Source organism: Neofelis nebulosa, chromosome 13, assembly GCF_028018385.1.
Source record: "Neofelis nebulosa isolate mNeoNeb1 chromosome 13, mNeoNeb1.pri, whole genome shotgun sequence".
Lineage (NCBI taxonomy): Eukaryota > Metazoa > Chordata > Mammalia > Carnivora > Felidae > Neofelis > Neofelis nebulosa.
The window spans coordinates 72,588,679-72,605,655 of record NC_080794.1 but is presented as its reverse complement, the minus strand read 5'-3'; the positions used below and the strand labels follow the sequence as shown (position 1 = coordinate 72,605,655).

Sequence of the window (16,977 nt, the reverse complement as noted above, 5' to 3'; positions counted from 1 at the left end):
ACACGAGGCATATATAACCCATACAGGAGTTAAGTAAAATACTTTTACTCTTTCATAAAGAAATTATAAATGTAAAGAAATTGCTTACGTGACCATTTTCTTGTCTAAGAAATACTGATCCTTTTTGGCACCAATAACTCTTCGAAGTGAAACTTCTTCTTTATCAATCTAAGAAAGAATGTAAAAGCCTGAAGTTAATTTCATAGTAAAAATGGAGAACTTTTCAGTTAATAAGGTCATTCTAGAGTCTGTAACCATAACACTTATTTTGAAATTTCAATTCTCACTAAAGATTTGCTATGAATATCAATTCTTATGACAAAGATATTTTTTCACAACAACTTACACACCCTATTTGCTAGAATGTTCATTACAATTTTAGGACAAAATGAATATGTAAACCGTATAGCTATTTTAACATAAACTAAATTATAAGAACTGTATTTAATACAGTTATGAATGTTTCAAAGGTTGGGAAAAAAATCAGCTGCATCAATAAAATTCTCAAAATTGTGACTAGAAAAAAAAAAAGCCATTACTCACTGGCAACCGGTTGTCCGAATTATCAAAAATAATCTCCACAAAAGCAGAAATAACACGAGGACCAGTACCCTCCTAAAACGTGTAAAAAATAAAATTGTCATTTAAGTGGTATTTTCACATTCTTTTTTTTGTTTTTTCTTTAAACACCTTTAAAGTTTAGTGCATGGCAATAAGCCTAATTCAATGGAAAACAATTTCTATTGGGCTAGTATATATCCTAGAGCAAAGACACTGGATGAGGATAACAATACTTGTCAACCAAATGGCTTTAGATTCTGACTAAAAAAATGAAAACTATGCAAGAGATATCAAAGTCAGATGTACTTAGGTCTTGTTCTGAAGACCACTTTATTAGAACATAAGACCCCATGCCCACCTAATTCTACTTATTTGCTAATATCAACACCACTTTGAGGCTTTTCTCTTACAGACTCACTTAATGCTGGAAAGGAACCCTAACAAATCATATAATTACTGGAACTCGGCTTTTTTTAATTTTTAAGTTTATTTATTTATTGTTGAGAGAGACAAAAAGCGCAGGTGTACAAGAGAGCAGGGGAGGGGCAGAGAGGAGAGAGAATCCCAAGTAGACTCCACACTGCCAGCGTGGAGCCCAACGGAGGGCTCGATCTCACAAACCAAAGATCATGACCTAAGCTGAAATCCAAGGTTGGATGCTTACCGACTCAGCCACCCAGCTGCCCTGGCTTTTAAAACTAATTATCTATTTTTATTTACTTGTTTAAATTTGCTATATCCTATATAATTTTAAATCTGCTATGAAAACACACACAGTTAATATGTCACATATACACCAATTTATGACGCTGCCACTCCTTTACCAAGTTCAGATAATTTCCAGATTCTAGAAACTGTTACTACACAGTGATTCAATATAATAAAGAATGATACCTAAAGAAGTTATTCTTTCAATGCCTATCTCAGAAATCTAAAAAAAATTTTTTCTATAGGCAACCAGTTGATAATGGTAAGAAAACAAACAAAATAAACCACCTTCCTAAGTGTGAGAGACTCTGTTAAGATATACTAAGGAATCTCACTTTCTCATTTTAAAACTAATTATGTCATATTCAAACCGACAATAAATTTATTATTTTGTTATAGCCTTTTATCATTTTTTATCCTAAAATTTCTTTAGTTCATTATTCATAATGATCCAATGAAAAATTCTAATAATTTTCATTACTATAAATATACTTATCTTTCATATTGGGAAATGATGTGACCATTTGAGTTACAAATATGGATAAAATTATAACATGTTATGCTGTTTAGTTTGCAATGGTTCCTTCTCTATGCTCCCAATTAACTTCTGGTTCTGAGTCTCAAAGTTCCTAATTCCCAATTTCAAACTCTTTTCTCTTCAGCAAGCCTGTTTCCAGAGCATCACCAGACCATACTCTTAATAAAGAATCTGTATTTATGGGGTGCCTGGGTGGCTCAGTCAGTTTAGTGTCCGACATCAGCTCAGGTCATGATCTCATGGTTTTTGGGTCCGAGCCCTGTGCTCTGCGCTGACAGCTCAGAGCCTGGAACCTGCTTCAGATTTTGGGTCTCCCTCTTTCTCTGCCCCTCCCCTGCTCATGCTCTGTCTCTCTCTCTCAAAAATAAACACTAAAAAAATTTTTTAAAAAGAATTTCTATTTATATGGAAGACACACCCATTTATAGGAAAGTCCTACAATTTTATTGCCATTTACATAAAAATTAGGCCCTTATCATGCATTAATATAGTAGGCTAAATTCCATAGAATTAACACACTTAAGAGAGACTGTACCATGTTTACTAAGAGAGATTATATCATGTTTACAAAAGATCTGAAACTTGAACAAGTGATTTTATTTACCAGAATCAACAATATAGTTTTTAAAATACATAATGTCAACACGTATTGACAATCTCAAAGCAATCTCACTCACGTGCAACAAAGCCAATCGCTGTTCCGGACGAAGATGACTGAACTCATCACTAAGAACAAACTGAATTGCTAAAAATACAAAAACATTAACTATTACTATAGTCTCAAAGAAGCTTTATGCCTTAATTTATAACTTCCCATACCTCTATCAGGTAATGAACAAGGCAGATAAAAACAGATTATCTATTTCATATATGCAAAAAATTGCTTGTATTTTAGACTAATCAGCTTAGAAATGACAAGAAAAATACTAAGAAGTTTGCACTGAAACATTTAAGGGAAGAAAAAGAGAACATTGAGGTAACAAAAAGAGGTAAGCAGAACTAAAATCTACCTCTTGATCAAAGTATACACTGAGTGATTAACACTTTGCTTTTATCCACTAGAAGTAAATAATATACATCAAAATATTTATTAACAAAATAGGACATATTCTTACCATATCCTTAGCAGGATAGTTTTGTCAAAAGAAATTAAACTAAGTGGGAAACACAGGGAAACAGTTCAGATTCCCACATTCTACTGCACTGTTTGCACTGCTCTTATCTTCTGTAAGAAGTCACTGCTGCTTCCATATAAAGTACCTAACTGGACCACCCTGCCCTAGAAATGAAACTCTACTCAGCTGTCCTGTTACCAGTTCACCCAAGAGACCTTTGACATTCCAAGAGTTGAGTACGCATGTATGAATGTGTATGTTGAGGGGAGAGTGTTTATCTTTCATAATCACATAATCACCTTAGGGGAACAGATTCAAACTGCCTTTATCCGCCTGGAGATCATGCAATACTTCTACTCCAATCCCACTCACTTATCATCACCAAATTACAACCACTAAAGGGCTATAGATTTGTAAGCACAGAGGGATAGAACCTTTGCTCCTGCTAAGCCCCACCCCCTTTCCCTCAAGCACTACTCAAACAAGAGGTTCAAAATTTTTTCAATCTACTTCTGGTATAGTTCAAACCTGTTCAGATGTTTTCTCTCTCCAAAGGATTTGTTAACAGAGGCATTATACTTAAATGTATTTTATCTTTAGAATTTTCAAAGCTATTTACTATCTTCAAACTGACAATAATCTTTGTTGAGTCTCTAATTTTTTACACCCATCTTTCATAAAAGTGATTTAGAAAACACTTTTTTAAAAGACGAAACAGAGGGATGCCTGGCTGGCTCAGTCAGTAGAGCATGCAGTTCTTGATCTTGGTTGGGATTATGAGTTCAAGCCCCATGTTGGGTGAAAGGCTTATTTACTTACATACATACATAATGAAACAACAAGATGAGTCATTTTCCAAAACAATATTAACTATGTTGTTGCATTTACACTTGTATAAATATGCATCTGCAACATTTACATACAGCATTCAAGTTTAAAAAGCACTTCCATTAGTATTATCTCATGATTCCCATAACCCATCAAAGTAGACAGGTCAAGTACACTTTTAAATTGCAAAGAGTACCCTGAAAGATTGTTTTGCCCAACCTCTCAGCTACTTAATCACTAGGTGTAGAGTAGAACTCAGATCATTATACTCTACACTCCCTACACTAAACTGCAACCCTGTACGAAAAAGTATTTCTTGAGTTTCATACAGACATAATCTCAGAAAACCAATCTTTAAAATAAACTACGCGAAGATACCCAGGTCTTAATATATTTAGAATTGAAAAAACAACACTTACCGTAAAAAAAGTTACTTTTTCCAGATCCATTTCTGCCCACTATAAAATTTCAAAAAGTACATGTTACTTTCTATAAAAACCAATAAAATTAAAACTTTACCGTAAGTATTAAAAAATTTATATTCAATTTTCTAACTTAACATCTTAATATCTGAAATTAAATACAAAAAACAGTGAACAAAAGAAATCCATAAACAAAACAGCTTTAATCACCAAATGAATGCGATTTTTGTAGAGACTTGAGGTATTTTTTTTTTCTTAAATTTACTTCATTGTTTATTCTTTTGCTTTTTCCTAACAAATAATATTTGGAATAACTAATATGTTACTAGGTTTTCATAATTTACAATCATTACTATGGACACGCAATTTTTTTTTTAATTTTTAATGTTTGTTTATTTTTGAGACAGAGACAGAGCACGAGCAGGGGAGGGGCAGAGAGAGAAGGAGACAGAATTCAACGCAGGTTCCAGGCTCTGAGCTGCAGAGCCCGACAAGGGGCTTGAACTCACTGACTGAGATCATGACCCGAGCCAAAGTTGGACACTCAACCAACCAAGCCACCCTCCCACTACTTGTACATGCTCTCTCAAAAGAAGTAAATTAAACAACAACAAAAAAAGGAGACATCATTCACTTCCAGATATAATATATTCAGAAGGACACGTCATTTATGTAGTATTTTTTAAAAACAATGTTAAAAAAGACAAAGAAAGGCTATGGAAATGATCCAGATTAAAGAGACTAAATAGATATGACCACCAAAAGCAATACCTGACCCTAAATTAGGCCCTGTACTGGAGGAAAAAATACTATAAAGAAAATTTGGGGGTCAATCAGTACAACTGGAAAACAGATTATCGTATTAATGTCAAATTTACGGAAATTTACAAACTCTACTGTGATTATGTAAGAGAATATCCCTATTCTTAGAAAGCATACATTGAAGTCAATGGTAAAGGACAAAGACCTACATAACTTACTCTAAGAAAAAAAGTGTGAGAGTGGGTACAAATGATAAAGCAAAAGAGGAAAAAGTTAACAGGTAGATTTGGGTAAAGGAGATCAGCGTATTCTCTGTACTGTTCCTATTTATACAACTTTTCTGTAAATTTGAAATCATCTCTAAATAAAAGTTTAAAAAGAGAATTTAGCATTCAAAGAATTACATATAGTTAAAACTGTAATCTATTCATAAATAACTTAAAACTTTAAATTTCCCTTTAATTACTCCTACCCATCAGTGGAATACTGTAAAGCAATTTCAAGGATGTTGACTATTTAATAAGGAAAGAGATTCAAGACTTATTCTTTTTAAAAAAAAATTTTTTTTAACATTTATTTATTTTTGAGACAGAGAGAGACAGAGCATGAACAGGGGAGGGGCAGAGAGAGAGGGAGACACAGAATCGGAAGCAGGCTCCAGGCTCCGAGCCATCAGCCCAGAGCCTGATGCGGGGCTCGAACTCACGGACCGCGAGATCGTGACCTGAGTCGAAGTCGGACGCTCAACCGACTGAGCCACCTAGGCGCCCCAATTCAAGACTTATTCTTTAAAAAAAATTTTTTTTTTAACGTTTATTTATTTTTGAGAGAGAGAGAGAGAGACAGAGCATGAACGGGGGAGGGTCAGAGAGAGAGGGAGACACAGAATCTGAAACAGGCTCCAGGCTCTGAGCCATCAGCACAGAGCCTGACGCGGGGCTTGAACTCACGAACCACGAGATCATGACCTGAGCCGAAGTCGGACACTTAACCGAATGATCCACCCAGGCACCCCAAGACTTATTCTTAAGTAGAAAAAAACAAATTACCAAAAGATTATACTACAAGCCCACTTTTATTTTATTTTAAAAGGCTTATTGTGGGGCACCTGGGTAGCTCAGCTGGTTGAGTGTCCAACTCCAGCTCAGGTCAGGATCATCCTCATGGTTCAATTTGGGGATTCCAGTCACCGGGCTCCCTGCTGTCAGCACAGAGCCCACTTCACATCCTCGGTCTCCCTCTCTCTCTGCCCTTCCCTGTTCTTGTGTGCACACTCTCAAAAATAAATAAAAATTTTTAAAAATTAAATAGGGGCGCCTGGCTGGCTCAGTTGGTTAAGTGTCTGACTTTGGCTCAGGTCACGACCTCACTGTTCTTGACCTCTAGCTCCACGTTGGGCTCTTGTGCTGAGAGCTCAGAGCCTGGAGCCTGCTTTGGATTCTGTGTCTCCCTCTCTCTCTGTCCCTCCTCCATGCATGCTCTGTCTCTCAAAAATAATAAATGAAAAATATTTTAAAAATTAAAAAAATAATTAAAAATTAAATTAAAATGCTTAGGGGGAGCCTGGGTGGCTCAGTCCGTTAAGCGCCTGACTCTTGATTTTGGCTCAGGTCATGATCTTACTGTTCATGGGAATAAGCCCCACGTTGGGCTCTGTGCTGACAGCTCAGGGACTGCTTGGGATTTTCTCTTCCTCCCTGCCCCTCCCTCACTTGTGCTTTCTCTCAAAATAAACTTATAAAAAAAAAAAAAAAGGCTTATTTATGTAGATGTACACAAAGACTGGAGGCATATGGGGGTAGATCCAGTTTATATGTGCCCCAGAATCACCTGCCCCAACCCAAGCCTTAGCTGCCTGTCAATGGAGAGATTCAGTATTCCATCACCTTTAGGTTGTTTCAGCCTACCCTGGGTGTGCACTCAGGTCAGACCTGTGAAAATCCAAAAGACACTATATAGTTCCCTGACTACTTTAGGGGGTTAGTCCCCAGAGTAACACAATCCAAAAGCATGGAGGAATTAATTAATGCCCTGTGTGGTAAACTCTGACCAATCAGAGAACAGGAACTAGCAGACAAAGCCGTCTCCATTCCTTTCCAATCTGATCTTTCCCAGGCGTGGTGGGTTCACAAAGTCTGTCTGGAAGTTATCCAATATGACCACAAACCAGCTGAACCTTCTTTATAAAGCTATGACCAACTTTCCGTTTTACTCTTGCCCTCAGACTGAACCTTCCCATTAAAGTCTTATTAGTTGCTGAGTGGGCCTTGGATTCTGTTTTCTAGGAAACCAAGGCTAATACAAGCATAGGTTGTTAATATTAAGAATGGCTATTGCTGGGCAGGATTACAGTTTAGTTTTCTCCTTTCAGCTTTTAAACTCTTCCATAACGTTCTACAATTAACATATTTCTTTTGTTAAAAAGCTAGAGACAAAGTAACCTTAAAAAGGTGTATGTTTGGTAATTCAAACATCATTCAACTGTTCAAGCAAGAGATTAAAACACTGAAGATCACCAGAAGATATAGTTGCCTTCAAATCTTTTTTTAAGGGTCAAATCATTAAATAATCAAAGTACTATGCTTTCACAGGATATTTTTAATGTCAATCTCAGTCTACACTACTTTGGGTCTTTCCTGTCTTTAAAACATGTTTAAGCAGTGGGGTGCCTGGGTGGCCTACTTGGTTAAGTGTCCAACTCCTGAGTTCAGCTCAGGGCATGATCTCACAGTTCCTGAGATAGAGCTCTGAGTCAGGCTCTGCATTGACAGTGAGGAGCCTGCTTGGGATCTTCCCTCTCCCTCTCTCTGCCCCTCCCCTGCTCATGTGGGTATTCTCCCTCTCTCTCACTCAAAAAATAATAAATTTTTTAAAAAAGCTTAAAAACCTTAAAAAAAAAACATGTTTAAGCAGTAAAATCATATTAGGTTTGTTAAAACAAAAGAAAAAACACTTAGACAATTTACTCTGTAACTGTTACTATTAACAATACTAATGTAAACAAAGTAGTAAAACAGTGGTCTCTTAATAGCTAAAACAAAAATACTTGATAGATTCTACAAACATAATCTAATCATCATAATAAAAAGTCATCATTTTACAGCTCATAAAATTATACCACTGATCTAATTAAGATATTCATCTAGTTTAACCTGTAATATAAATCTAGCAATTATATTTTAATAGAATATATAATTTTTAAATAATTTATATCTAGTAATTATTCATTTTTTTCCATTTCCAAAGATTTTCTGATTGATGAAAATCAGAAGGCACTTGTGATCAAAATATAAATAAAATACCAGAACAATCAGGCTATCCTTGTGGCACTTTAATTAAATTAACTATTCAACAGGTACAGCAGAGGGTAAATAGTGTTTTTTTTTTATAAGTTTATTTTGCACATGTGCACGGGGGTGGGAGGGACAGAGAGAGAGGGAGAGAGGATCCCAAACAGGTTCTGCACCATTAGCTCACAGCCCGATGCGGGGCTTGAAACCTCGAACCGTGAGATCATGACATGATCCAAAACCAAGGGTCAGATGCTTAACTGACTGAGCCACCTAGGCGCCCCCAAAGTGTTTTCTTTATTCTCAACTACAAGGCTGCAACTAATGTACTGAGGGCAGGTTTTGTTTTTGCCTCAATTTTTATTTATTTTTTATTTTTTTAACATGAAATTTATTGTCAAATTGGTTTCCATACAACACCCAGTGCTCATCCCAACAGGTGCCCTCCTCAATACCCATCACCCACCCCCCATCAACCCTCAGTTTGTTCTCAGTTTTTAAGAGTCTCTTAAAAACTCCTCCTCCTTTTTTTTTTTCCTTCCCCTCCCCCATGGTCTTCTGTTAAGTTTCTCAGGATCCACCTAAGAGTGAAAACATATGGTATCTGTCTTTCTCTGTATGACTTATTTCACTTAGCATGACACTCTCCAGTTCCACCCACGTTGCTACAAAAGGCCGTATTTTATTCTTTCTCATGGCCACGTAGTATTCCATTGTGTATATAAACCACAATTTTTTTATCCATTCATCAGTTGATGGACATTTAGGCTCTTTCCATAATTTGGCTATTGTTGAGAGTGCTGCTGTAAACACTGGGGTACAATTGCCCCTATGCATCAGCACTCCTGTATCCCTTGGGTCAATTCCTAGCAGTGCTATTGCTGGGTGGTAGGGTAGATCTATTTCTAATTTTTTGAGGAACCTCCACACTGTTTTCCAGAGCGGCTACACCAGTTTGCATTCCCATGCCTCAATTTTTAAATTTTATTTCAAAGTACAGTTGACACTTTTGCTCTCAATTTTTAAAATTTATTATTTATTTCAAAATAAAGTAGATTCTCTGGGAACATTAGCATTTAGTGTTTGCCTATTACTGATCTCTATATAAATCTCACCTTATCCCATGCTACAGAATGAACTGTGTCACCCTCTCATTCATATGTTGAAGCCCTAACCCCAAATGTTATGGTATTTGGTGGGGGGGGGGGGGAGCTTTCGGAGGTAATCAGGATTAATGAGGTTGTGAGGGTGGGGCCTTCATAATGGAATTTGTGCTCTAATGAAGAAGAGGGAAAGAGAATCAAACAGTCACACGAGCCTGATGACAAAGATGGTGACTTTCAGGGGATGCCTGGGTGGCTCAGTTGAGCGTCTGACTTTGGCTCAGGTGATGATCTCACGTATCACGGGTTCGAGCCCCACGTCAGGCTCTGAGCTGTCAGCAAAGAGCCTGAAGCCTGCTTTGGATTCTGTGTCTCCCTCTCTCTCTGCTCTTCCCCCACTCACACTCTGTGTCTCTGTCTCAAAAATGAACATTAAAACATTAAAAACAAACAAACAAAAAAGATGGCGACTTCCAGAATGTGACTATGCTGGCAGCCCGATCGTGGATTTGAGCTACCAGAGCAGTGAGAAGATAAATTCCTGCTCTTTAAGCTACCCAATCTATATTTTATGGTGGACTCAGCAGTCTAATATACCAATATACCCCTCAAGGAAGACAATGTATAGCTTAAGTCCATTTATAGCACATTGTTTCATCTAGCCTTTAAAAATTCAGCAGAATGCCAGAAAACACTTTTGCTGGCTGTATCAGCAAAAAATGGACACTATCCTATCAACTGAAGAGTCTTTAGACTAAATACTGTACTGCAGGACAATAATCGTTTTAGTCCTTTATCCTCATACGTATACTTTCTCATTTAATTTTCCCAACAGCCCCTATAAGATAGGTATCATTAGCTCTTCACTACAAATCAGAAAACTAAAGCCCCTCAAGGAGTCAAGTTTGAAAAAGAGTATGTGTCAGAACTGGGACGTGAAACCCATTCTGTTATGCTCCAAAGTTTATGCTCTGCCCACCAAGCTGCATGGTCTGACCTTAAATATTAGGACAGGAAAGAAAAAACCCAAGAACAATCAAATTTGTGAATAAAGAATGGTCATCTCTGAAATTAGACAACAGTGGGCGTTTTAACCAGGAAATGACATATCAAGAAGAGTACAGCTCAAATGCTAATTTTAGTGTCATTCACTATAAACGTAAAGCTATTAAAAGACACCTTCACACCTACCAGGCTACCCAAATAAAAATGAGTAAGTTGTGCAAACATTTTAAATGTATAAAGTAAGCAATTCATCAGTGCAGATTAAAAAAAAAAAAACATGTTATTTCATATAGAAGAAACATTATAAATTCATAGAATATTCAAAGCCAATTCCCATCTCAAGCCTAAATACAGACCGAATTTAAATGGCTCTATAAATATAAATCTGATCTTGGAAACCATGAACACTTACCAATAACATTATGCTTTGAACTGAAGGGATCTACAATTGTTTGATCTCTGTAACTCCGAAAACCCTGGATGATAACCTAATAAATAAAAGATACTTTTCAGAGAACACACACTACCAGAAGAAACTCCTAAACATTCTTCCTTGGCACTTCTCTCTCTGGTTTCTCATTTAATGCAAGATAGAGAACTTTCCATTTCATAGAAGAAAAATTCATTTTGGAAAGTGGCGATTAAAAAATCTTCTAAAACGTCCGCGTTTATCGGTAGCCACTGCCAGTGTTGTAAGTCACCTGTTAAGGAACTCTCAAGAGCAAGTACACTGTGTAAGTAAGGTTCGCTGGAACGCTGAACATCCCCGAGCTACAGCGAAAAAGTGTGTCAAGCAGGCCGGTCGGCCCCAAGCTTTCCTGACTCCAGGAGCAGTGGGCGCTTCTCTCGGACACGCCGACCGGCCAGAAGGAGCAGACGTTCCAAGAAAGGGGTGCTGAGAGTCCAACACATCCAACAGAGAAACTTTTCCAAGAGTGCGGATGGGTTCATCTTTGGGGTGGACTCTTGCGCGGGAAGACCATTTTGACAGAAGTAAACAAGTGAACGAGGCGGCGCTACATACTCTGCAAGGAGGAGGGTCCCTTTCCCGTCTCCTGTAATTCGGGGACAAAGACCCCGGGCTAAGCTGACACCCCAACCTGAGCCCCCCCCAGGGATGCCCCCGGGCCCGGGGGACCACCTTTCCACACACCCCGCGCAAAGGGCCCGCGCGGGGCTGGCCCCGGCAGGACGACACAGCTTGCCCGCCCCGCCGCTGCCGCCCCCAGCCCGCCCCCGACCCACTGGGAAGGCCCGGTCCCTCCAAACCTCTCGGAGATGCTATTCCCGCGGACCGGCGCCCGGCGGGGAGGCCCGCGCCGCGGACCCGCGCTGGCGGGGCGGGGCCTCTCCCCTCCCCCGCAGCCCGCGTCTTGGGTCCACCCTGCCGGGAGGCGGGAGGCCACGGGTCGCGCCGAGACACCCCCGCAAGACGGAGCTGTCCTCACAGGCCCGCGAGGGAGTGGGCGAGACGCACAGGCCTCACCTGTTTTATGTACATGATTCCGCGCCCCTCGCCGGGGAGAAGGCCTCCCCACCGAGAAGCGACAGCGCTGCCGTGGGGTCCAATGAGGCGCCTACGAGACCCCTCCCCCAAAGCGCCGCTCGCTCCCGTCCAGCCAAACAAAATGGCGGCGCCCGCGGAGGCGGAGTCCGCGCCTTGAACGGAACCATACTCGCGGTCCCCTCAGAGCGTAGGGGGAGCCGGGGTCCCGTCTTCTCTTTACTTTTGGCAAAAGAAGCCTTCTAAGGCTCTATTGAGTGGACTTCATTTGGTTGTTGAATTTTTAGCTGAACATTTCCGGAGAATCAGTCTGAAGCTTCACTCGAAAAAGCCTTGATCGTGAGATTTGCGCAGAGTCCCTCCGAGCGCGGAGCCAATGGTTGTGCCCACATGGGGGGAAAGGTTCGGCGCCAAAGCCAAGTGTTAGAGTCGGGGGGCCAATAGCGGAGCTTGCCGGTGGCCACGTGGTCTCGGGCTTTTTAAAAGTGGGCACCCCCGTGCTGCCGCAAGGGTCCCGAACTGGTGGAGTATAGGATTCGGTGGTCCGAATCCCGGTTGCTCTATTATTCTCCGTCGCCTTGGGAACTTGTGTAAATTTAGAATGGCTCCTCTTAGCTCTCGACTGGACACTCGTAGGACAGCCCATAAGGAACTTGGCGCAAAGTTTGCTTTAATAATGTGATCATTAATAATCCTGGAGCTCTTACTATGCCATTTGCTGTAAATCTAGGCCGACTTGAACAATTGCAACAAAAAGAGGTTTAGTTAAGGGGCGCCTGGGTGGCGCAGTCGGTTAAGCGGCCGACTTCAGCCAGGTCACGATCTCGCGTCTGTGAGTTCGAGCCCCGCGTCGGGCTCTGTGCTGACAGCTCGGAGCCTGGAGCCTGTTTCCAATTCTGTGTCTCCCTCTCTCTCTGCCCCTCCCCCGTTCATGCTCTGTCTCTCTCTGTCCCAAAAATAAATAAAAAACATTGAAAAAAAAAATTTTAAAAAAATAAAAAAAAAATAAAAAAAAAAAAGAGGTTTAGTTAAAATTAAAAGCTCTTTTTTTAAAAAACAGCCTGAAAGAGGTGCTAGTAGCCCCCTAGATGATTCTAATCTAATCAATATTAGGGGAAAAATATTTGTTAGAAATTGGTAATTAAAATTTGTTAGAAATTGGTAATTAAAATTACCTGCCATTTAAGTCGGTAGGTCCTTGCTTCCCCTCCTGCTGCCGCGAGCTGTTCAGCCCTAATTATTTCTAGATTGAACTTTTTAATAGTCTGCTAACTTCATCCTTGTCAGTACCCCTTGGTGCTGGCAGAGTCAAATCCTTTCCAACCCTTGGTGTAAACAAAAAATCCCAAAACTTTTTAAAAACTTTTTTCTTTTTAATGTTTACTTATTTTTGAGAAAGCGAGGCAGAGTGGGGGGGGGGGGCGGGGTGGAGCAGAGAGAAGGAAACAGAATCGAAGCAGGCTCCAGGCTCTGAGCTGTCAGCACAGAGCCCAATGCAGGGCTCGAAATCACTGACCATGAGATCGTAACCTGAGCCAAGGTCAGACGCTTTACCGACGGAGCCACCCAGGCGCCCCCAAAAAACCCCAAACTCTTAAACATTTCTCTGGGAGTAGTGTCTCTACTCTGGATTTCTAGCTGTGGGCTTATAGGCATAATAATATTGAACGTTTGAAGCCCCTACTTCCTATTCTATAAAATGAGGATAATAAAAATCATGTTTAGAATTAAAAACAGGATGCATAAAATCTATTTGCCCAAATTATAGAGATGGATGCCCCTTAGGCTAAAATAAAATTGCAGCCTGACTGACATCTTGATTTTAGCTACATGAGACCTGAGGAGAGGACCCAGTTATGCTGTGCTGACTGCTGACCATATTTCTAAGAATTCTGAGGCTGTAGACTTTCTCACAAAAATTCAGCCTGGTGTACAGTACCTGAAGTAGTAAAGACTCTAAGGACAATGCAAGTGAAGTACAGGACAAGGGCCAAGTTACCATGTAAGACCCCGGATGTTATAGTTTCTCATTCTCCTCCTTATACCCCTCTATTGTTAAGACATTCCAAAATAAAGCTTTGTCTCTAAGCTATTTTCAGTTCACAATCTTTTACCATCCCAGGAAGGGATCACAGACTGATTTTTATCTATTTCTAAGTTATTCCTCCCTATCTCTTAAAAAGATTCTTTTTTAATGTATGCCCTATCTATCTTCATTCTTAGGCTAGGCAGATTTTCTGTGGGTATCTCCCAGTCCAGTGATTAGGAAGGAGATTTCTCATTATCACTCAGTTCATATTCTTTAAGTTTGTTATTTTGAGAGAGAGCACTCACACAGAACGTTAGGAGGGGCAGAGAGAGGGAAAGTGAGAATCCCAAGTAGGCCCCGCACTGTCAGTACTGAGCCTGATGTGGGACTTGATCTCGTGAACCCTGAGATCATGACCTGAGCCAAAATCAAGGGCAGACACTTAACCAACTGAGCCACTCAGGTACCCCTCATATTCAATTCTTATCGTCCCTAAGAGATAGAACTGGCACAATAGGGATGATCCCAAATTATAGTTTTCTCTTGGTGACTCCTGGGACTTTCAAATGCCAAATCACTTAAGAGGAAACCTAGAAAATTCTCATCCAAGCAGGATAGAACCATAGCACTGTGGGAAGATGAGGCTCACAAAAGACAAAATCTTTTATTGCTTCCCTCATGGATATAAAGGAGACATCGCAAAACTTTTATTAGGGAAGCTTAGGGAAAAAACTTGGGAAGAAGCCTTTTCAGGTACCAAGCCCTAAGAGCTAAGACTAAAACCCTTAGTCTCTCAGGAAGTAAAGATGCTCATCCCTCTACTGGATGATGTTGGGGAAATTGTTATTATTGGAAAACCCATTCAAAAAACAACTGCCTGAAAAACTACCAATAACCTTCACTTTGCTTCCCTATTTTTATTATATTTATGCCACCATACTCTTCATGTTATTTTTAAAAAAACTCTAATTCTCACGTAAGCTTGTGTCAACATTGTATTTAATTCATTAAGGAGAGATTTGGTAAAATGACAAAGCTGGCTTAAAAGATACGAGAAATTGAAATTTAGATAGTCATTGGGGGAAAAATGCTAAAATATTATTCCTAAACTAGACACAAAACTGATAAATACTCTACCAGCTGATAAACTATAACCTTTAAGATGATCTAGTCTAGGGGTACCTGGGTGGGTCAGTCAGTTAAGCGGCCGACTTCAGCTCAGGTCATGATCTCACGGTCTGTGGGTTCGAACCCACGTCAGGGTCTGTACTGACCGCTCGGAGCCTAGAGCCTGTTTTGCGTTTTGTGTCTCCCTCTCTCTCTGTTCCTCCCCTGCTTGCATTCTGTCTCTGTCTCTTTCTCTCAAAAATGAATAAACATTAAGATTTTTTTTAAAAGATGATCTATTCTATTAGTCAAAAGAGATTCATCACATATCAGTTTTCTTCCAGTTTTTACAGAATAGTCAACTGTTTGGGCCCTAATCAATTGTGAATACCAAGTTGTTAGTAACATTAAAAGGTCCTGCAAACTTGTAGCTACAAGTTTGGGGGCATTTTTCTGAATAAGGACTCTGAGAATAAAAATAAGAGATTAGCTTTCTTGGGTACCTTAAATATTCCCAACAAGTTGAACTCTTACACCTTAGAAGAGGTACAGTCACTGTCCCTCCATAGAATCAATCATGCTGGGGAAATTGGACCTGTTATGAAAAACCTGATCAGTGGAAAAATAACTTCCTGACTAAGCCTTGGTACACCTCCGTAAGCTGTTTCTACACTTGCACCAAATCCCCACGGCCTCCATATTCCGTATAAATTGAATTACAAAATATGTGGCCTTTTGTGTCTGGCTTCTTTCATTTAGCATAATGTTTTCGAGGTTCATCCATGTAGCATATAGTAATGGTGCAGGCTACATTCTCTTTTATGGTTGAATAATATTCCATCGTACGGGCAGATCACATCCTGTTTGTCCATTCATCAGTTGATGGACATGTGGGTTGTTTCCACTTTCTGGCTATTAGGAACAAAGTTGCTATGAGCATTCATGTTCAAGTTTTTGTGTGGATGTGTTTCCAGTTCTTCTGAGTATATTCCTAGGTGCTGAAGGGCTGGGTCATATGGTAACCTTCTTTCACTTTTTTTTTTTAATATGAAACTTACTGTCAAATTGGTTTCCATACAACACCCAGTGCTCATCCCAACAGGTGCCCTCCTCAATACCCATCACCCACCCTCCCCTCCCTCCCATCCCCCATCAACCCTCAGATTGTTCTCAGTTTTTAAGAGTCTCTTATGGTTTGGCTCCCTCCCTCTCTAACTTTTTTCCCTCTTTGACTTTTTGAGAGAGTGCCAAAGTGATATCCAAAGGGGCTGAACCATTTTATCTTCACATCAGCAGTGTGAAAGTTCCAGTTCTCCTTGGCAAAGCTTGCTATTGTCTTTCTTATTTTAGCCACCTAGTAGGTATGAAGTGGTATCTCCTTGTGGTTTTGATTTTCATTTCCCCAATGACTAATGATATTGAGCATCTTTTCATGTCTTTCATGTTAATTTTTTTTAAGCTTATTTATTTTGAGAAAGAGAGAGAGATAATGAACTGGGGAGGAGTAGAGAGAGAGAAAGAGAGAATTCCAAGCAGGCCCTGCGCTTGCCCAATGCGGGGCTCTATCTGATGAACTAAGAGATCATGACCTGAGCTGAAATCCAGAGTCAGACACTTAACTGACTGTGTCACCCAGGCCCCCCCTTTCATTTTAATTTATATATTTTATTTGGAGAAAACACTTTGTCCATTCTTAGACTTGTCTTATAGTTGCATTGTAACAGTTGTTTATATATTCTGGACACTCGACCTTTAGATCGAATATATGATTTGCAAATATTTTCTATTTCTTTGGGTTGTCTTTTTACTTTCTTGATAATCTTCTTTGAAGTACACAAGTTCTATATTTTAAGGTCATCTGATTTATCTATTTTTTTATTTGGCTGCTCGTAGTTTCGGGGTCATATCTAACAAATCATTGCCTAACTTTTAGAAGTTAGGCAAATTTGAGAAGTGGAATCTATGAAAGGAGTCACATGACTACTTCACACTGCTTGGAAAACAC

At 39.7% G+C, this 16,977-nt stretch overlaps 1 protein-coding gene across 1 annotated transcript in view; it reads right to left on the bottom strand.

Moving 5' to 3' along the window:
* SMC3 (structural maintenance of chromosomes 3) overlaps window positions 1-11,974 on the bottom strand; it is a 37,560-nt gene extending 25,586 nt beyond the window's left edge. Inside the window, exons 1-6 of the mRNA XM_058697743.1 lie at window positions 11,819-11,974; window positions 10,745-10,820; window positions 4,170-4,208; window positions 2,485-2,552; window positions 544-615; window positions 89-168 (exon numbers count right to left, since the gene is read on the bottom strand). Coding sequence (XP_058553726.1) covers window positions 89-168; window positions 544-615; window positions 2,485-2,552; window positions 4,170-4,208; window positions 10,745-10,820; window positions 11,819-11,833 — 350 coding nt within the window. The 5' untranslated portion in view covers window positions 11,834-11,974. The remainder of the gene's footprint in view (window positions 1-88; window positions 169-543; window positions 616-2,484; window positions 2,553-4,169; window positions 4,209-10,744; window positions 10,821-11,818) is intronic.
* Between the last annotated feature and the right edge of the window lie 5,003 nt (window positions 11,975-16,977).